At 32.3% G+C, this 23,378-nt stretch overlaps 1 protein-coding gene across 1 annotated transcript in view; it reads right to left on the bottom strand.

Moving 5' to 3' along the window:
* The window catches only part of LOC126740088 (uncharacterized), a 33,939-nt gene that overhangs the window by 9,843 nt on the left and 718 nt on the right, over positions 1-23,378 (bottom strand). Inside the window, exons 3-13 of the mRNA XM_050445961.1 lie at positions 15,669-15,800; positions 15,430-15,603; positions 15,185-15,369; positions 14,962-15,115; positions 14,852-14,906; positions 14,599-14,749; positions 14,356-14,541; positions 14,165-14,298; positions 8,178-8,287; positions 7,895-8,111; positions 1,448-3,831 (exon numbers count right to left, since the gene is read on the bottom strand). Coding sequence (XP_050301918.1) covers positions 1,448-3,831; positions 7,895-8,111; positions 8,178-8,287; positions 14,165-14,298; positions 14,356-14,541; positions 14,599-14,749; positions 14,852-14,906; positions 14,962-15,115; positions 15,185-15,369; positions 15,430-15,603; positions 15,669-15,800 — 3,882 coding nt within the window. The remainder of the gene's footprint in view (positions 1-1,447; positions 3,832-7,894; positions 8,112-8,177; positions 8,288-14,164; positions 14,299-14,355; positions 14,542-14,598; positions 14,750-14,851; positions 14,907-14,961; positions 15,116-15,184; positions 15,370-15,429; positions 15,604-15,668; positions 15,801-23,378) is intronic.

Below are 23,378 nucleotides of genomic sequence, written 5' to 3'. Positions count from 1 at the left end.
TATCCCCAAAAAAGTTAATGTTTAGGCTAGAATTCGTGGAAATGTCGTTAGTGGTCCTTTATTCATTGAATGAAATTATGACAGGTGATCTGTACTTTAATATGCTAGAAGAAATTATTGATCCTCTTGTCGTGCATGATCTAAAAACTCAAATTAGTACAGCAGAGGGTAATTCAGTTTTACAGAAGAATTTGTGAACATTCCAGCGCAGGAGGATGTTCCACCTTATTATTTTCTTCCGGTTCGACAGTGGTTGAACGAGAGATTGCCGGATAAATGGATTGAAAGAAGGGGAACCAGCTGAATGGGCTCCAACATCACCGGATTTAGCACTCTTTGACTTCTTTCTTTGGGGGCATCTTAAATCCATTGTCTTTAAATGCAACCTACTGATATTTCTGATCTGAAAAGACGAATTGCAGCAGAATGCCAGCCGATTCCCGAAGAAGTTTTCCGAAATGTTAGGCAGGAATTCGAAAATATTATTTATAGAAAATTTGAAATTTTCAGCAACTTATAAGATAGTGCATAAGTAGATCCCATGTGTTTTATTAGAAATTTGTCTTTCGCAAATAAAAAGTAATTTTTGTCGAAGTAAAATAATCAATAAACAGAAAATCAATTATTTAAACTTGATTTTCTTCCTGTTATTCAACCATTTTAACGGTGTAACCTACAATTTAACACTATCCTGTAAACCAAAATCTCAATGCAGGCAAGTTTAATTGTTTCTGCAACTTTGAAACGCGATTATTTTGAATCCTCTAGACAAAAAGCAACAAAGTAGGATACCAGTGAAAAGATAATTAAACGCCCTTTAAAACGATGTGCTTGACCCCATTCCTATTTCAGATTCTAAGGGGACATCTACTTCCCCTTGAACATGAAGGCTAAAACTATTCATCTAATGTTATAACTAATGATTTTCTACTGTATAACTTGTTGCCAATTACTTGTAGAAGTTGCACTTCCATAAAACAAATTAAGTTTTTATGTAAAAATGTAATCTATGAAAGCAATCATCAATTTTAAAGGTTCTTTTGTCTGAACATTTGATCCCAGTAACACGATTTGATACCGCACATACAGATGTTTCACATCTGAGTGCTTTATTGTATCAATATTAAAACAAATAGTATGTTTTATAATAATAATTTTTTGTAATGAGATACTGTAATTCTATATTTTGTTAGAAGAACTAATATTTCAATTCACATTAAATAAAGACTGATTTAAAAAGAAAAGTTTCCCGTACAAATAAAATTACCGCGTCTTTCCGATTTTTCATATTTTTAACTGCAAAAGATATTAAGGGTGAAAAGTTTTGAAATTGACACCCAATATAAGGGCGGGAAGTTTTCAAATACAAGGATTTAACTATAAAACACTACCGAAGTTAAATGATGATAGCTTATGAGTAAAGAGAATAATGATTATACAAACATACCTTCTCTTTGTGAGCCTTTAGCCGATCGATTCGTGATGTCTTGCCTCCATCTTTTGCCTTTGTTGTTCGGTTTTCTTTCACCATCAAAGAAGCTGGCAAAGACCGAACGTCGCATAGTGGTAAACCGCCCATTAAACGTTGCCGCACAGCAACCGGCAGATATCCCAAGACGTCATCGACCTCCACCGTAAGATTCATCGGTGTTAAAGCTGCTTTTTGTTCTTCCATACTGGGTTTGGTTTGGGTGTTTAAGTCGGGTATTGGCGGAACCCGATTCTTCGCACCACCTACATGCGTACGGCAGAATTTTATTAGTTCCCTCAAAATGTCTATGTTCTTCTGCTTCTCTATTTTAGATTGTTTTCCTTTCTTCTTGAGACCGATTATTTCTGAAAAATCCATTTTAGGAGACGCTGCCTTCTGTTTGGACTTTATAAAAAGCCGAAACAGTTTGCTCTTTAAAATTTTCGATTTCGTCGACTTTTGACCTATGCCGGAATGTTTTGTGTGATGCTTTTCCAACGGTCTAGGCTTTTGGAATTCTAAGTTTTCCGGTTTTAGTTTCTGGTTTTTGAAATCCATACTTTTCTTCTGGTTTAACTTCGTCTGTTCAATTATATCTTTGGAGTGTTCTTTTACTTCTAGGGTCTTCTGTTGATTTTCAGCTAAATTCGTAATCAACTCGTCCTTTTGCCGGTCAATCTTAATAATAAGTCTTTTTCCTGAAATATTATCGTAATCGATCGGCGTTAAGCTTTCTAAATATTTATTATGAATATTTTCAACCATCACTTTCTGATTTAGACCCTGACTATTAATTATTTCCTCCCCGGCAAGCATAATATCCTCATTTATATTATCTACTATCACATTTTCATCACCTATCGACAGCCCTGACCCGTTTGGATTCGATTCTGGCACAAATTCCATAGCGATATCTTCAACTGCATTTAAAAGATTTTCAACATTAACGGATTCCTCATCAACCGTCTCGTCGCGTTCGATTTCAGGCACCTCTGCTACTTCTTCAATAACCACTTCAGATCTGGCTTCTTCACTCAAATCTATTCCATATTCGAGACCTAGACCGTCACTTTCAGAGCTTAAATCTTGTAATAATTTATCTAGCTCGGGATCAGGTTTGCTTTCTTGATCTAACTTAATAGGTTGACTGGTCATCGGCATAAAACGATCTTTATTGTCGTAAATAGTCTCGGAGCATCTATAAACATTCGGTTTGTTCAAAACCACTGGTCCAAGTGACAAACCTGGAGGCAGAACTAGCTTTTGTATGGCAACAGGTTGATTCTTCACATGTTGTAAGCGAATCATGTTTTTCAGATCAGCAGAATTTGAATTTACTATCACCACATTTTGCTTGACTATCTGTGGATTGCTTAAAATATTATTGACAGGTACAGCCACCTGATTACTGGCGAGCATACAAGTTGTGGCCAACTGAGGTATATCCGAAGTATTTCCAGATGGCGCTGAATACAACGTTATAGTGTTATCATCTGAACCAGAGGGTATTAATAGTCTTGGATTTTGATTGGTATGCAGGTTCACGTAACTTGGTTCAGGTTGTGGAGGAGTATAAAAGAAATTTTGATTGCTTGAATCCGGATTACGATTGTTCCCTTGTAGCTGATCAAATAGACTTAAATCTGCAATACCTTGATGGTTAGATAGCAGAGGTACACAGTTAATGGCGTCGAGTTTCGGAAACACTGTTGCTTGAGGGGGTGTCGGATCGGGATGATATTCGGGTGCAGCCAATTCTTTTAAAATTCCAACTTGCTCATTAACTTTACTCGCGCTGTTAAGCGTTATTTGACTGTTAGACTTAAGTTTCATCAAAATGCTTTCCGATGAACTTAATTCTGGAGCGGCAATGACGGATTTCCTAGGCACTATATTCGAGAGAGGCAAGATATCTTTCTTTTTGGGTTTAACAGTAGTGAGAAATGACAGAAATTCATTTTCAAATCCTTTCGTAGCGGTCGGAGCACCGTGGAAGCCTTGAATCGGTGGAACTCGTTTTGTAGTATCTTCGGTCGTTAGCAAAGTCTTACTCCCACTTTTTAATTTTTCTACTGGAATTTTTCTGAACGATTTTAGAGCGTCTGCTATGAAGGTCGGGCTGGTAGTAGTACTGGAAGCAGAAGTAGTTGGTTTTAAGCAGGCTGTATTAGTGCTAGTGCTAGTAAGGGATGTTTCCCTTTTATACTCTTCATCTGCCTGTCTAATAATGTTATCTATTACTTCTTTAGCTTTGGCATTTTCCAGTCTCTCGGTTTCTGCTAGTTGAGGATCTTGTGGAGTTAGGGAGGCGTCAAGATCCTTTGATATGTCCATAGATGTTGAGGTTGAAGAATCCAAACCTATTTATACAAATTGAAAAAATAGTCGCAAAGATACTATCTAACAATCTGCACAACAAAAAAAAAACAGCATTACATCAGATCAAAATTCACAGTATCACAAGAACATTTAAGAGACCTACAAATTGTTCTTATCATATCTTAAAAAATATAAATTTATAGTAGTCTAGTCGATTAAAGTTTTAGGTTTAATGCATCCATGAAGCCGCCGTTTTTTGTCAATCGTTAGTGTTCCAAAGGAAAGGTTTAAAAAAAAACAAAATATGCATCCATTTGAATTAGATTTTCTGGCTAAATCCATACAGATGAAGTTAAAAAGGAATAAAAATGAAAATAATTAAATTTTCTACAATTTATCTTTTGGGCGTAAAGCTGTATAATCAACGAGAACCGTTAGAGGGCGCCAAAGTAACAAATAAATTATTTGTAGTGCTCTTTTTGTAATTTTGGACGAGAAATTTGTTTTGGAGCCGAGACAACTTTAACTTAGGTAAGTGTTTTTAATAGTTTTCCCTTCGTTCTTAAAACATGTCAAAGACAAAGGTCAAATAAATACACATATTTATGTTTTTTTAAATATAAATCACCATCCAAAGTAAAATGAAGCAAAACACACATATATATTATAAAAGCAAGATTTAAAACATTACTAAAATAAATACATTAAAAAGAGTCACCGTAAAACTCCGAAAGGCTGTAGTATGATCGAGAGATAAGTAGATGCAGACGAGTCTAATGTCAGGGATTTTCTATTATTAAATTATGACGATTTTTGTGAATTATACTGATCATTTCAAGTATATAAAGACAGGCCAGTGTTAGAATATTTTAATAAATAAAACACTTTACCGTATTCAGCGTATAATAAATTAAAAAATTGCTGCTTAGCGCTTTCGGCCGTAGGCCTTTATCAGGGCTTAAGACACTATAAAAGATGCATAAAATTAGAACAGGAAGGAGCATTTATTAAACCAAAAGAATAAAAGCAAAAAACGGATAATTTTAAGTTGTAGTCTGGTCGTAACTCTTACCTGACTGACAACCTCACCAAACCATAAACATTTGATTATAGTATAGTACTAATAACAATATAATGAAATTTTAAATTTATATTTCTTTTCATTTCAAATCATGCAATAAACAGAACCATATTTGTTATCGTTTTTTCGAATAGTGACGTTGCTTTGACAAGTAAGTTGATCTTAAGATTGGATTGATTTTTCATATTTGTATCATGTCTTATGTTTTTTCATCCCATTTTGTGGCTGGTCTTTTTCATTTTTGTGACTTATTACGATTTATATTTTAACAATGTTTGCCTAATTCTAAAATGGTCCTTCCTGTTCTAATTTAATATATCTTTTATAGTGTCTTAAGCCCTGATGATAGCCTACGGCCGAAAGAGCTATGCAGCAATTTTTTAATTTATTATACGCTGAATACAAGTAGTGTGTTTTATTTATTAATCAAACACAGCGTACAACTGATACACTTATTAGAATATTTTGTTGAACAAATGCCAGCAGGAATCTTGAGTTTTCGCTTTATTTGTATGTATCTAAAGCACGCTGCTGTATGATAAACAGCAAATGAATGAGTTAGTTCCTTGCATTGCCCCAAAAATAGATGCTATGTTGGAGATGTGAACCAATAAGAGTAGATCTCCGTTGCATGTTGTGCTACCAGCTTATTGTCAAAAGTACCACCCTCTAGTACTCCCTTGAAGCTAGTCTAGTTTTTTGGGAATTAAGACTGAGAAGATCTAAGTCAAACCACTATTTTATCTGCCGGGTTCATTTGAGGAGTTCGCGTGCATAACCGGATATATCCACTTTCAGACAATTTTCAGGAAACGCGAAAAACACCCTGTGTATTTATATTTAAAAATAGTGATATTTTAAGAAAATAGCTTTATTTAAGCGGGGTTGGCCAATTTATTAACATAAAAAGAAACAAACGAAATATAACAATTCGTCATTATTAGCAATAAAAGTTTGTGTATATCCGTTTTTGTACACAAATGAGACATAGTAAGTAAAAATATATATTTATTTCTCTTTAAACAAACTGTATCAAGTTAATTAATTTGACTAAAGTAATAAAAGGAAAATTAAATGTGTATTGTATTTTCTTCATGCAGGCAATCGCATAGCTCATTTTCTTCTTGGGATTCAAAATTTACCGAAGTATCCACATTAGCCCCGGTATTGTTACTATGTAATAGGTTTTTGTACCACAAAAAATCTTCCCTGTTTCGCCAATCATCCCCAAAATGCTCCATCAAATGATTTAAACTTTTTTCTGGTATGGAATTACCTAGTGGTAGTGTGCTAAACTATGTTGTCTTCTGATTTTCCCTTCTTAAGAAGTGATTCCCAAACTGTGTCACCCAATGATGTAAACCGATAAAATTGAGATATCTTAATTTTAACAGTGGTTTTATTATGTTCATTCTCAATTTTTTTTTAAGTAAATTCTTTTGCATTCTGAAATTCCCTTCATTTTTTTATATACCGTTCCCAGTTCTTTAACATTAGACGTTTGCCAGTCAAGGCCCAGTGTTTTTACCAAACCTACTTCCGAATATATTTCAACGTATTTTTCTTTTGTTGTAATGAGTGGATGTCTTATGAACTTAAAACACTAAAAGAACACTTTTATTTGACTGGTCTTACAGGAATTAAAAGCGCGTGGAATCACAACTCAACTTCCAAACAACAACTACTAGAATAGATAATAAAAAGTGCAATAGAATACGCACAACTTGTTTATTTGAATATATCCGCTTTTGTTATCAAAATTTGAATATATCCTGTTTTGCTCCAAATGTCGAAGTTTACTTAACGTTTTAAATGGGATTTGGTCGGTTTTGCTTCCAAACAAATATATGAACCTATAGAAATGATAGCAAAGAACCAAAAATCGTCAAAAAACGATTTTCGGTGAAATGAGGATATATCCGACTTTGCACCCAAACTCCTCATTTGATGTTGTAGATGGTAAAACATTACCATCTGGAGATGGTAAAACATTACCATCTGGAGATGGTAAAACATTACCATCTGGACTGTGCTAGAGGATTGTTGTCGCAAGTTAAAGGATCCTTCCTATGTCGAGAATCAAGATCATTGATGTACATTGAGAAAAAAAATTTTGGGCCTAAGACCGACCCTTGAGGCTTACATGACACATATTCATATTTAGCCAGAGCCAAAGGATAGACGTTTTCGACGATCATGAAGGTAACAAGAGAATGCTACTCTGAAACCATAATGTTAAAGCCTTCGGAGCAATATCCTATACCTATGACATGCATATTATCATTCACATACATAAATGTTAACTTATATTTTCTTTTAGCGAATATTTCATGAAAATTTTAAACGCCATTTCTCTCCGTCTATTATAGAGCCCTGAAGATAAATATAATTTGAAACGTTGGCTAGAAACAAATAGGTTTCTTCAGTATTTGACCAATTTACCAACAAAACATCACATCTAATTTTTATAATAAATAAGAATAAATTTCTCTCTCATGTAATGAAATAAATTGCCTCAAAAAAGTATGTTCCCTTTGAACGGATTCAGCATAAAGTCCAGTTCAATAAATATAGAGAGACTAAAGCAAGTATAAAGTCCTCTTTTGATAACCATCTCTTTAACAGAGTAATAAACAAAATAAGAGTAAAAAACTTGATTTGTTGGTGACAGATATTCAAAGGGCTTTTAGAAATTCATATTTATGTTTTACATTTATAATACAGTTTGTTGCATATGTCTTCGATATTCAATTAAAATATTTGATATTGGCTTCGTTTGTTTATAATTAGATGTTACCTTGCTTGTATTTAAAAACTTTGTTAGTTTGTGTTAAAAAAAAGTTTTTTCACTATAAATTTACATTCTGCAGAATAGGATAAGAGCTATATGTAGGTCTAATAGTTGGGTGAAACATATGGTTATAGTTTTAGTTAAACGTTTTCATGATATTATGGATATTGAGCTTTTATTTTGTTGTGCTTTTGACTAATGGATATTTGTTAGAGGTAATAAACCAACTTACTTTCTCTTTTCTTATGTTTTTTCTTGAGTTTTTCTTTGCCTTCTGTTCGCTCCTTGTGTTTTGGCTTTTTAAGCTTGAGGGTCTCACTGGCCACCAACGATTTAACCAACTCTTCAGTGTCCTTATCAATTGTGGGACCTTTCTTAAGAGAAACGATTTTCCCGCATTGTTTCTTCGCTTTTGGTTCCAATTCATCTTTCGATCCACCTTCTTCACCCTGGTTTTACAATGAAAAATGATCTAGTAGTACGAATACGAAATCGATTTAAATTAAATCACTTACCTCAATAGCGTCCTTCTTTTTGGGTTTCCGACCTCGTCGCTTTTTTTGAACCAGTTTTCTGCTTTTTTTCACATTATAGCCCGCATCACAAATATCAACATCTTCAGCTTCTACGGTAGATAAAAATCAATGTTATATAAATTTTAGTTATTTTTTAAATAATGCTGTAAATAAAAATTTATTAATTCATTTCAATATACGGCAGAGCCAATTTATAAAAATAATATTAGATAATAGAAAATACTAGATAACACAATAATACTAGAATTACCAAAAAATATATACAGTACACGCCTCTGTATTATTTATAAATATACCGAGATATCATAAGAATGGCAATGCAGAGTAAGGAACTTCATGTTTGTTTATTTAGACAATGTGCATAAATATAGCAACATTCTTGTTTCGCATTTATTTTATCAGTTAAATATCGATTTACCTGCTGTAAAGTTGTTATTTTTAAATCTCATAATTAACTTAAAATGGGTTGCTCAAAAACCGTCTCTGGTGATGTAAGAAAAATTATTGTGGAGCATTACGAAAACGGTGTTAGGCAGAGTAACATTGCAAGAAGCTTACGGCTTCACAGGTCAATCGTATCCAGATTTTGCAAAAAAATTCGCCTTACTGGAACAGCTGCACCGGCGCCCATTCCTGGTAGACCCATAAAAACAAATTTGAGGATGGATAGGCAGCTGCTACGAATTTCCAAGGAAAATCCTTTTTGTCCTCTTCCCAAATTTTGGCAAAATTAAAAGAGGGTTGAAGGAGTAATCCTCAGTTCCAGTACCGTAAGGAAAAGATTACTTGATGCCAACTTACCTGCTCGTCGCGCCGCCAAAAAACCGTTACTCTCAAAGAAGAACGTCAAGGCTCGTTTTCACTTTGCCCAATCTCATGTCCACTGGTCTGTAGCTGATTGGAAGAAAGTCGTATTTAGTGATGAATCTAAATATAATTTATTCAGGACTGATGTACGTCAGACGCCCCAGTGAACATTAAACAAAACAAGATTAAACAAAAAGTACATTTGCCCCACAGTTAAACATGGAGGGGGAAATATTCTTGCATGGGGATGTTTCTTGGCTCGTAGCATGGGACCCATAGTAAGAATAGTGGGCAAAATGGATCGTTTCATATACAAAGACATTCTGCAAACATATATGGATATATGTTCATAGTGCCATATATGGATGAAGTCATGCCAGTAACAGCCATATTTTAGCATGACAACGATCCAAAACATGCTTCTCAATTTGTTAAGAGATGGCTATCCGATGAAAAAATAAATGTAATGCTTTGGCCATCTCAATCGCCAGACCTAAACCCTATAGAGAATTTATGGCATTACATTGACACCAAAATCAGGCCTAACATGCTCTAATACAAATATGCTCTTTGAAATAGTGGAAAAAGCTTGGAAAGAAGTGAACAATGACTATATTATGAAATTATTTGAGTCCATGCCAAGACGATGTGCAGATGTTATAAAGAGGGGTACTACACGAAATATTGAATTGATTTTAATTTAGTTGGGTTATATTTTTTTTAGAATGAAAACTATTTTTTGTTGCTATATTTTTGAATAATAAATTTGCATAAAACAATTTGGTGTTTTATTTATTATGATACAAAAAATATGATAATATGAAAATATAAACAGGCTCTAACTATTCTTGTAAATAATATATAAACCTTACTTATAAAATATATACTAAAAGATATATAACAGGAAAGTTCAATGTTGCTATCTTTTTGCACAGTACTGTATATCAAGATAAAACTTCAGAAGCCTAGATCAGAACAAATAATCATTAACAAAGCTAAAATCTTCACACAAAAATAATTTATCACTATGCAAGGAATCTAAGCCTGATTTTCAGCGTGGAATTGGTAAAAACCGCGGTTACTCTTTTGGTTGACAACTTTGGCAGGTAAGTGTGACGTATTGTTCCCCTACCACTTAAAAATTACTATCTAAACAAACAGTCGCGGAAATGGATTGGTTATTAGCAATTAAAGAGTATATGTTTTTCTTTTCTGTTTGATTAAAGAATAAATTCGAATTTTTTAATCCTCCACTCAACTCCAAAGAGTTGAGCCACTCTTTTCTCTCAAATAAACTATTGTTCTTTTATTGGATCTGAAATAAATTATGAATAACAGCCATATAAATTTGCATAGATGAAGCCATCAACGCCTTATTTCCGGAATTATTGTTAAATTTTCTTTCATTTAATTTAACTTTTCTTTACTAAGTAAAATACTTTACTAGGTATGCAATAATTGCTTGCCATTTCCAGGTCCTCAACCTTAACGTCTCCTCGATAATTTAAAACTAATTGGTATTTAATATTCTTACTTTATAAAGGGCGCACGCCGTATCGCAATCCTCAAGAAATTTTTCACAATCTAAACAAAACCTTCTTCTGAACTGTATAACCAAAAGAGTAACCCAAGTCCAAAGCCGGGTAATAATTGGTAAATATCACACGCCAAACAGCTGATCTGTGACGTTATGTTTTCTCCTATTTTGGTTAAAACCAGAATCGCAGAAACGCATGGGTAAATACCAACTAAGAATTATTCCACATTGAAAATCGGTTAGGTTCTCGTAAGATTAACCTGAATCACCATAGGCCGTACTAAAGCATCAGAATTTATGCCGTTTGATTTCAAGATTAGGGATATCAAACTGGATACTGATAGCATTATAGTCGACTTAATAATTACGAAAAATATTAGCTTCAGCTCTATAGGCAAAGAATCTTAAGAAACTTATCTGTACAGCCTCAATGCGTTCAATATGATAATCATAATAAGGGAACTAAATTAGTTACTTGAGCAAGCAACGAGCCAAAGAGCAATAATAGTAATAAAAAGTAATTTGAAACAGTAAGGTGAAATATATACACTATTCCTAGTGATAAATCCAAAACTATGCATACTTCTGTTCATAACTAATAATATTCAAAATGTGCGGTAAGAAAGTTAGCTTAACATTGAAAAGAACGCCTAAATCTTTAACTGTATCAATTGACCTAAGTTCATTGTTATTGATTGTCTATTGATAATTAATAAGTTTATTACATCATTATGATTTTACATTCCGTTCCAGACTATGGCTATTACACCACTCAACAATATTATTTAAATCTAATTGAAGTAGCTCAGCATCAAAATATGACTCAATGGGTTTATACAGTTTAAAAACCTCGGCAAAAGCAAGATGCTTTGAATGAACAATTACATCACTCAAATCTCTTATGAACAAGTTAAAGACTGTGCCAATATGTGAACGCTGAGGCAAACCTCAAGATACTTCAATACCATTAGAAATAGAATTTATTTATCCTAACTATGTGCATTGTGCAACCAACCAAAAAACCATGACAAAATCCAACCAAACCTCACCAAGGCCCATAGCCCCAATTATTCACTGTAGGCTACTCTAAGAAAAACCATGTTGATGATCACTAAGCAATTTCTTACAGTGCCATGAAAATTGTACAGAAAACAACCTGTCAAACAGCTTAGGAATTACAGACTGAATAAACTCACCTCGAAAGTTACAAATATTCGTCCTACCGTCATTTTGATGAATTGATGTTAAAAAGCTTACCTTCCCATAATCAGAAAATTTGCCTGATATGAGATATTGATTGAAGTCGAAAAATGAACATAATCCTTGCTATTTTTGAATTTTGTGTGAGCATTCTTTTTTTGAAATACAAGATTATTTAATTTTCTACTAAACCAAGTTGAAAAATTGGATGATTTGAAATGTTTAATTGGAACAGACGTCTCAATAGCAAAATAGAGAAAATTGTAATAAATGTCAATGTACTTATTAATATCTTGCTGATCAAAAGCAATATCCCATAACTCATGCTAGCAAGGTAATTATTAATAGCAACAAAATCACAGTTTACATAATCATAATGATAAACTTCATACTTGAGATCGAATTTTTTTTTTTATTAAATTTACGGGAATCCCCATTTTACAAAATAAATGTACAAAATAGATTATTACATAATAGATAACTTAACCTAGTGAGTTGATACAATGTAAATAAATATATATATATATCTAAGAACTGAGTTGACACCATTACAGCCATAGTCTGCTCAGGCTATTCTTAAAAATGGACAGTGAATTACTACATAAATCAATGTTATGAGCGTTTAAGACACTCAGAAATCTATCGATAGGAGAATGACGGCCATATTCAGTTCTGTGCATAAGAACATGATAAAGGTCAAAATTGCGTAGAGTTCTATTTGGAACATTGAGACCCACTTTAGAAAGGTCAGGAGCATTAATCATGCCATTAACCAGCTTAAAGACAAAACAAAGATCAGCGTTCACACGCCTTTTGGCCAATGTGTCCAGGTTAAGTCTTACTCTCAGGTCCTCACGATGGTACTCGTCAAAGCTAATGCCCATTCTAAATGCAGCACACCGTAAAAATCCATCTTGCACTCTCTCAATCATATCTATTGAATTCTGATATAGAGGAGACCACACTACTGAAGAGAATTCAAGATTAGATCTAACCAGCGAGACATAAAGGAGTCTAAAGGCTTGCAGAGAGAGATGTGATGAACAAATCTCAGATGCTCATCGAACCACACGCCCAAATCCTTGACTACATTCACATAATGCAAGGACTTACCAAGGATACTATATGTAGAATTGAATCTCTTCGAACCTCTATGAAATGATATGTAGCAATACTTGGAAATATTGAGCCTCAATCTGTTCATCACTGACCACTCACACAAAGCATCAAGGTCTTTCTGAAGTTTGGCTATATCATTCACCTGCTTAATCTGCATGTAGAGCTTCAGGTCATCAGCAAACATACTTACAGAACTATGATTGATCACATTTAAAGCCGGTACCGAATTTTCAGTGGCCTAAATGCCTTCAACATTGATGAAGACATGATCAGACAAACTTGAGAAAAACAGATCAAGAAATGTACCAAACAACTTTGGCAAGTTATTCACCTGCTTCAGATTAAGATAGTAACAACCACTACATAGCACATTTGCAAGCAATATAGACTCAGCGGTCTCAATACATAGTCCATTCACAGAGTTCATCCATACCACAAGCGGCAGGTTAAAATCACCACAGAATAAAATATCACAACTGGTATAAATACTCAGAAGATTCATGGATAAAAGGACAAATTCGTCATAAACTGACAAAGGGAAGGGATGTAGAGAGCACCAAAAATGATATTCTTGTCACTGCATGATACAAGCACAAAGATATGTTTCAGGGTTGAATCACTGATATGTAATAACCTGGCTTTAAAAGATTTAAAATTAGAATATCATATATGCAACAGTTGATGGCATTTCAAAGATCAGCTGCATTATGAAAGTATACATTTAATTTTTTGGAGTTTGTTTAATAACCTTATTCCTCTTTTGTTGGACAATCTTAGGAAAGCTATTAACACATTGTATGTGCTTATTCTATTCTGCAAATGAGTGTTAATTAAGTTCTTTATAAGCACTTTTTATTTAATTACATTTAATGGGTGTTAGGTCCACATTATGAACTTTTTAAAATAAATTTGTGAAATATTTGGACACGAAATGTAGTATTCAAATAAAAAAACAGCATGAACTTTGTTTAATGTAGTCAACTGATTTAAGATTGAAAATCAGGCAAATTATGGATTTCCATAATGCCATTAACATGATCTTTAATTACATTAAATACTAATCCAAGACTTGATCGTTTTGGGGATCTTCAAGAAAAATTGTAGACTGTAGCTTTCTTTTAAAATTGTTTATATCAGGTTAAAGATATGAGTCTTATTAGTAATATTATATTTATGAATTTAATCACTTTTTTTTACATGAACTTGTAGGATTAAAATCTTATATTTCGATGGTGCACTTTTTATTATTAATAAAGAAATAAAATCTTGGAAAATATTTACACTGAAAGACAAAAATTATTACCTATTTCCCCGGCCTTTAACCAGATATCCTCCAAGACCTCCATTTGTTGTTCATCAGGCGGAATGTCGTCACTAAATGTCAAATTATCTTCCTCCATTAGCTGCAGTTGAAGTTCGGTAGGTAACTCATCAAAACTAAATAAAAAACAAAAATAAAGTACAAATTATTGAAGAAATTAGAAATGGTCTTACTTGGGATAGCCAGCCATCATTCTACCTTTCTTTTTCTTCAAAGGTCCTTCGACATAACTCTGAGGTAAGCTAGGGTTATTTTTATTACATAAAATATCTTGAGGCATCGGTAAAGGCGCGGCTACTTTGCGGTCAGGCTCTTCAGGATGAGGTCCTACATCTTCACCTTTTAACCATTTTTCATACCTAAATAATAGTTATTTTGTTAAATATTTTCATATCGCGGGAAAATCTTTAATTTACCGGTCAGGTTGAAACCGTTTAACAAATGTGTCCATAGAAATTTTCACCATATCTTTGCTGCAAGTGCATTGTGTGGCCCTCTTACCATACTCGACCCAACGTTCGCATGCAAAATTCGTTGATTCGGCGCAATTAAAGCCATGATTGAAGCCTAAATTTAAATGATATCAATTTAATTTGATTCTGTATTTCATTAAGTAAGAAATATATAGTAAATAATGAAAGTACTAGTAAACAGTTAAATAGACTTTACCTGCATGGTATCCATAAGGAAATGTTATCATTATTTCCCCCGCTTCTTGAGTAATCTAAAATAAAAACAAATTTAGCAATTTTTCAATAATGGTATTTAATAGAGCTCACCTTATTATATGGAATAGAATATTGTTTCAAAATCTGAGGAGATATAAGTGTCATCTTGTGTCTTAAGAAGGCTTGACAATTTTTATATGAAGATGGAAAAAAGCCATTAGCCAAACGTTCTAGTCTTCTCCCATGTTCTGGTGGAATAGCATACCTTAAAAAAAACATTTTCTTAAAATAACTGTCATAACAACCGGTTCAAAACTACAAAAAATACACTCACCATGTTTTAGGTGCCCCAAAATGTAAATAGTTTATGGAATAGAGGTCCATATCCTCTGTATGCCAAGCAAATGTAGTCTTCCACATTCCAAAGTATAAATAAGCAGTGTTAACTCCCTCTATTGATATACCATAGTCTTCATTTACATAATCTAATATGGTCCCCAATCTGTTTATATTCCATTCCTGTAAAATATTTAAAACAAAAAACACATTTTTCAAAACTTTTCTCTAGTGGTGTCTTACATTAACATCATTATCTGTTATACTGCCAGAGACGTCAGCGCCATAGATAGGGGCAACATAGGTGATATTTTTCCAATATTTTCTTTCTAAATCTTCATAGTCAAAGTGTCTAGGAGTTGCGTAGCGTTCTGAATTTGCCAGATCTTGGTATTGTTTAACTGTCATTGGTTTTTTCTGAAAATATTCAAGGAAACATTCAAATATTGTTTTATAAACATAAATTAAAATCACTTGTTTACCTGAATATTGATCTGCTGATAAAGACCTTGTTTTCCTGTCACTACCTGACAAATTGGGGCAGGAATAGTAACATTTAATTCCTCAACATTATAGCCATTCTTTCTTGGAACCCATTCTGGTGGTGGAATCACCTTAATTGAAATAAAAAGGATTAAACACTTTGATTACTGAGAGTTTGAAAATATTGTTTTAAAATTCGTAATAGATGAGAACTTTAAATTATTAAAGGAAAAAATTACCTGAAACATACCAAACTAAAAATAATCTATTCTTATGAAACTATAATGAATATTTGATAACTTAGGTCTAATTGAAGGGAAAGTGTAACAGACCTTTTATATAACATTATTCAAATACGAATTTTGTTATTTTCTTTAATATTTAAAATAATCAATAAATAAAACAAGAAATATTTTATAAAATTTGATTTTTTATTCATATTTTCTTTAAAGTGTCATTCCATGTTCTCCAAATGAAAATAAACTCAACCATTTTTAAACCTATTTGATGATGTCATATAATTAATTAATTCTGTTAATTTTCAATTAACAATAATTACATTAATCACTTGGTTTGAACTAGGTAATTTAGAACCTGTGCTATATCCATACTTTACTATTCATACAAAATTGATTCTTGAATGTAAAGACAATCAACATACATTACAGGGCATTTCCCAAATTAAGTAAAAAAATTAAGAAAGGAAATACCCAATTAATTTTAATATGAAAATATATTAAGTGTTCCGAATGTAGCTTACTTTTCAACAAATACATATTTTTAATTTTTTTATTTTTTGATTGTCATTGGTTTCTGGTAAAGTTATGCAAGAATTTTTTTCTTCTGCTTTTTAAATATTTTTTATGCTATTCAGTGACTCCTTTTACAATTGATACTGAAGATTATGCAATAAAAAACTTCAGTGATCCCATATCCAAGATTTTTAGCATAGTTTAGCATAGCTTAATGTCTTAACACATTTAAGTTAAAGCTGGCTGATAAATATAAACATGAATTCCAATTTTGCAAAATTTAATGTAATTTTATAAGATATTACCCATTGTCAATTAAATATTACTTACTTAGGATTAATTAGTGGAATAAAGTAACCTAGGATAATAAGTTTCAAATTTACTTATTACTATAAAGGTCAAAATAGATATTGCTTTGTCAGGTAAGTCTTCAATTAAAATGTATATCAAGCTTTCACTAAGGGTTTCATATTATAATGACAAACTATAACTATGATTATGTTAATAAATATAGGAAAATATACAGAGTTAATGATTTTTTTTATTTTCAACCAGGATGATGTCATCCTGAAAGAGGATATATCCACAATAATCTGTAGGAAATGGAGTAATTAAAATAAAAGTGAAACATTATAACTTCTCTTGAGACAACATCTACAAGACACACACAATATTGGGCAACATATTTTTAAGACATACACAGGTATTTGTCTTGTAGTTGTATTTCAGGGTTTAGCTCTGTTTTAATTTATACTTTTCATGAGAATATGGATGTCGTTCAACTGCTGAAATAGTAATCCTAAAATGTTCACAGGAATTATTTCATACTTCTCTAGGATAGAGTACCTTTTTTTCTGTGATTTTTTAAGTACTAAGGGCACTTAAGAAACCATAGGCAATATATTGTATACTGTTGTTTTGAAATAATGTTGTTGCTTTGATAATGTCTTTGGCCTGCATACGAAAATGCTAGGCAGCAATTTTTAATTTATTATATGCTGAATACAAGTAGTGGGTTTTATTTATTAACAAATAGAGAACAACTCATTAACTTTTTTCTGACTACTTTTTCATTTTGAGCACCACAACCGTGGGTTGGAATTTATAGTGAGGAAAGGTCACACCAGTGTTGTAGTAAGTGTGATGTCATTGTATCTAATATATTTATTATATACTTTAGTTTAAACTCAATAATTGCACTTCACAGAACTTTGTGGTCATAATTATTGCATAAAACAAAAATCCTTACAGAGAGTTTAATGCTTAGTATTGCTGGATACTTAAATATTGTAAGTGGTCCTTTTTTAACTGAACAAAATAAATATAAAATCCAGAAAATTCAAAATTCCTGTGTAAGATTTACTAGAAATTTGCCTCGGAAGGTTCATGTGAGTGAGCATGTAAAGCAGGTCTATAGTCTTAATATGGCCCAAAGAAGATTTTTGGGTATTAGCTGCACTGTAAATAAATTACTTAATTTCCATGAACCAGAATATCTGTCAGAATGCCTTATTCAAAGGGGAGATACACATAATGTAAATATTCCACAACCACACTGGCCATCTCCCAGCATAAGACTGAATTTCTGAAAAGTTCTTTCATATATACTTCTGCCTGTATTTACAATGGCCTACCTGCTGAAATTAAAGATTTAGGCATGGCCTCTTTTAAGTCTAAATTAAACAAAAATTTTGGAGACTGCTGATATTTTAATACGGGTGTAACTTTGATTCTGGTATGGTTCTCTGAATCATTTTTGTTCAATTTTTATTTTTAAGAAAATTGTACTGTCCTTTTATTATTTACTGTAGTGGTTATTAAAACATGCTTAGTGGTACTTTCCAACTTTGTATGTATACCTATAGAATAGATGTAATTTATTTATTGCATACAATAAAGATTATTTTATTTTATTTTTTATTTAATCTATCCTTTGCTTTAAGGTTATAAAACATTTGATACATTAAGTTATGCACACTATTCTACATACCACATATCTTTTCATTTTTGAAGGTATGCATATGTATAGGATCATTCTTTATATTTTTCTGCCCCCCTTAGCTTTTTTCAGCCAACCTGTATAAAAAATGATAAATGTAAACATTACTGTACATATACAGGTGTTGTAAAAATTTCTTATATGGGACACCATGTATTTTAATTTTTTAAATAAGTCTTTTTATTCTTATTTCAAATATATATGCATTATTAACATTTGGTTTAGCTAATTGTGAAATATTTTATAGTTTATAATTTTTAAATGTTTATATGAAAAAATAAATATAAATTAATGCAATAATTAGAATACAATTTATTTTCTTTTTAACATATGAACTCTTAACTAATATAGAACTAAGTATAATTTCGTAGTAAAATTTCACAATAATTCCTGAATAACCCTACTATTTTGAACAACACATCTTTAAAAGTCCCTATCTAACTTATAGATTGCATTACAAGTTTAGTTTGAATTCTGGTTAAATCATTTTATAGGATTTAAAATTCTAGCCCCAAGTTCTCTGATATTTGCACTTCTTTGTGAATATACTTTGTCCTTTAAAAAACCCCAAAAAAAAAAAATTAATCCCTTTGGATTATTTACAACTTTTTGTAAGTTCTGGACTATTTGGTGGTCAGTTTATGGTTCCTCACTATTATTTAAAAAATGTACAAGCTTCTTATTATCTGGTGGAGCTCCAACTTGGTGCTATATTATTTACGCATATTGACAAATTGGAATCTCCTCTAAGAATGCCCCTATTTCTGCATTAAAAAATTCCATATACCTCTTACCACTTAAAGATCCCTCATAAAAAATGGGAGCAATAACATTATTATTTACTACTCCACATGTGGAGGGATCCTCTACCCTGAATTTTTATTTATCAAAATTTGTATGGGTTTTGTGAGGCCCAAAACTGTGTATTTTTTCGAGTATATATAGAAGTTTAAAAAACTAACAAAAAAGATATTAATGGAATTACATTTCATATTATTGCCCTTTCTTCTAAGGTACTATCTTGTACTGAGCTATAATGAAAGCAGGCAACCAGACAATGAACTTTAAACTAAAATATTTAAAAAATTCTGAGAGTCTGAAAAAAACTATATGTCAAACCCTACAACTTTTATATAGGATGGTCCAAAAAAGTTAAGGAGGGTGGGAAAATATAAGGAACAACCCTGACCATATATTAGGTAACATTTTCATATTCAGTCTTCTTATTGAGCTGTGTGTTTGTTTGTTTATAAATCTGTTTAAAAGTTTCTTATTTTTTTAATTTTGAATAATGGGAAAGAAAATTCAACATTGGCAAGATGTTTTTGATGAATGACTTCTGGATTCATAGTCTCAGTTCAACTATAAGTTCACAAACTTTAGTGATTTAAATTGTTGCCTGTAAAAGCTTTTCAAATTAAATAACCAAGATAGAGTGAAGCAGTAATTTTATCAAGCTTGGATATTGATTAAATTGTTAAGATTTACAGGTCTTGTTGCCTTTAAGTATCTTCGATTTTGCAATATTTTAAAATTTGAGCATAAAGAGTACTTTGAAAATAATAGATTAAGAGAAATAAATTTGCGGATCATTCACATAGAACGCTAAAAAATAATATTAAATTATGTCAAAAAAGTAGTCTACTCTATACTAGGAGACGGAAATAATAGTCAGTGACGTATTTTCAGCTTTAGGGCGCGCCGAGTGAAGCAAGGGAAGAGGGAAATAAATTCAGTAGCGGCAACAACTTCTCTTTAGTTATTATTTATAATGCCTATTATAATGGGATAGTAATAAAGAGGTAAATATGTACTTCCTATCTCCAGCTTATTTCATACAAAGAGTTTCTAGTTTTAAAAGATAAAATGATTTGAATTTCACATATGGGCTTAGTACCTTTACTATATTTATAAATTCCTATTATATATATAATTCCTATTATTCTGTTTTTGAAGGTGGTAGACATTGGTAGAGTAGTAATAAATAGATACAGTTTACACTTGATAACGGTTGGGGATACTACCAACCGAAACGTCGTGTTAAATGTTAAAATAAAGGCATTGCAAGTTCGAGAACCTATTTATTACTTTCCTATTATTCTAATTACGGGTAGAATTTTTAGTAAATAATCAGCGTCGCAAACCCTAAAACTCTTTCAGGTAGGTCAGGTACCTATAGTCTGCAGTACTAGCTTCTGCAGACTACTGCAGACACTTCTTCCAATCATCTGCTGTCACGCCATTAATAGCTTCACTTAACAACAGGTTAACGTCATTTAATTTAAAGGTTGTATTTTTTCTCGCAACTTCACCTTTTATCTGCGCCCATATAAGTTCTATCGGATTTAACTCACAGTGGTATGGAGGTAATCGCAATAGAGTAACTCCACATTTATGCGCCATTTCATCGATAACATATACCGGTCTTTATGTACCCGGACAATATCAAGCAATTGTACTTTTAGCAAATTTTCATCAAACTGGATGTCTTTTGATTTTATCCAGTCTATTATGTCGGCTTTTTGCTAAGCAGACGTAGGTAATTTTTCTACTCGGCGACTGTGATACGGCGCATTGTCTATAACGATCACCGAACCGGATTCCACAAGCCGTAATACTGATGAACAGACGACGGCCCTTACCGGAAGGTCATTTCAAGCCTGTCGATAACCCGTCAAGGAATGCTTGCCGTGAGCTTGTGACATTTAAGTCCTGCCATACTTTTGAGCGAGTGTGTCCCTCATTTAACCAAGTCTCGTCAGTATAATATATCTTATTCCCTTTAAGCCTATGGTCGCGTATTTGTTTTAAACATTTTCTTCGCCACAACACAATGTCATCTTTCTCAATTAAAAAGCTTTTGCGATTTCGCTTCAAATACCGGAAGTTTACACCGCGTAATGTTTAAAACTCCATTAAAACTCCAAGGGATATTTTGGTTAAAGAATCATCATCATCTACTTCAGCCTTAATTTTCTTTAGTGTTGGCATTTCATTTCTAAAAAAAAAACTGTGCACTTTGCGGCGAAGTATATATTTTATATCATCCTCTAGAACAATTTTCTTTCTACCTCTTGTTTCCTTTTTTTGCTTCTTGTTATTAATTTTAAGCGATCGGAAAACTGTCCTAATTTTGTTAAACTTCCGCACAAATTTGCTGCGTCTTCGGCACATAAATCGGGATTTTGAGCGCGAATACTTTCTTTACCAGCGCGAAATCTTTTTTTTTACCATTGCATGTTCGCCCATAGTTAAATGTTTTTTCACTTTTTTTGGAGGAGGTTCACGACTAGTCGAAGCTTCTCCCTGTTCCATTATACTAAAAATTTATATTTGAAATACACTTTTTTCACAAACAAAACAACAAAAACACCGTATTAAACACCGAAGAAAAATACCGTAAATTAATAATATTATAAGTCATAAAATAAATTTATAATATATATTAATATATATTATTTATTAAAATAACGTATATTAACGCAAGCAACAACACTAAAATAAACAATAAACCCGCAAACACGCCCATGGGATGTATCAAATCAACGTATAACAAGGAAAGCATGTTTCTGCGTTTATAGGCGTTGCCATTCTGTTAAAAGTAATGACTGTTTATCTCGCTGCCCCATTTACCGCGAAACAAGAGAGAAAAGGATGAGCAATATACTTGGCACCACTGCGCGCTTTATGCGAGCAAGGCGGGCCTATGACAACAGCCACTGAGTTCACACAATTGGAGTAGGCGCGTGTCACCGGCTTTTAATGGATTTTGTATTTAGGGAATTAAATATTATTTTAAGCCACTCTAGTTATGTTGCTTGTTGGTTTTTTCTGACGTCACTGACTATTATAAACGACTTCGACTATACTCTATTTGATGATCGAAACTCGAAAGCATATCTTATATATGAGAAAACATGAAAGACATCTAAATCTATCTGCCACTCCCCATGTGCTCAACATCCTAATTTAAAACAATTTATCCCAACCCAACCCATCCCATCCCAACCCATCTCATCTCATCCCAACACCGAGGCACACAGGGGGCTTATGCCCCCCGTATACTAACGTAACCCAAAATCAACCCAATGCAATTCAACCAAGCTTAAAACACTAAAAACATTCATATAGAAGAAATAAAAAATTCTTTCATCAAAGAACATGTATGGCAACGCTGTCACCTCGCGGCGTTATGTCATTATATCAATAAAAAAGAATAATGAAGGAAGGTGGAAGGAATTTTGTTTTTGTTATTTATATGAAAAATAAATATCCTTTAAACTTAATTTTAAATAGAATATGCCTATATTTCATATTATTTTTAATTAGGATCAAAATCTAAAAAGTACCAAAACAATAAATAATACATTATAGGTGTCTTCGGTATGTTTTTTTACACAAAAATAATTGGACTTAATTACAAGAAAAGGTAAAATCTTTTTTTTATGTTATATAAACAATTTCGTCTTTTTGGTCATATTTTATGTAAAATTTCATTTAAATTAAATAATTTTTCCAAACTACAAAATTCTTAGTCGCAAAAAAATAAAAAAAGTAAAACTGGCACAGTTGAAATCTGAACCCAGGCCGACCGGCTCATAGTTCACTTTCATTACCATTAAGCCATAAAGCTCTTGCGGCGAATGTTCGAAAACGAGTTTATATTGTACATAGGTACACATTGTCATGATTTTTTTTTGTTTTTATTATTTTATTAAAGAATGTTATTCATCCTCCAATTTTTTTTGCTTAAAATAGTCCAAAGAAGATTAGCTTACAATTTCATATTCAATAAATGTTATTCGGAGATACCTAAAGTTGACTAGAACCAGATTTACTAATAAGTAGTTGTGAATATATTTGTTTGAATTGTTTAATGTGAACAATAACCACTTTTGGCCACTGCTGCACCACAATTACTCAATTTGGAAATATTTAATTAAAGAGAGAATTTGTTT

The sequence above is a fragment of the Anthonomus grandis genome, chromosome 9, assembly GCF_022605725.1.
Source record: "Anthonomus grandis grandis chromosome 9, icAntGran1.3, whole genome shotgun sequence".
In the NCBI taxonomy this organism is placed as follows: domain Eukaryota; kingdom Metazoa; phylum Arthropoda; class Insecta; order Coleoptera; family Curculionidae; genus Anthonomus; species Anthonomus grandis.
The sequence above is the reverse complement of the archived record's forward strand: the minus strand, read 5'-3'. Positions and strand labels throughout refer to the sequence as shown.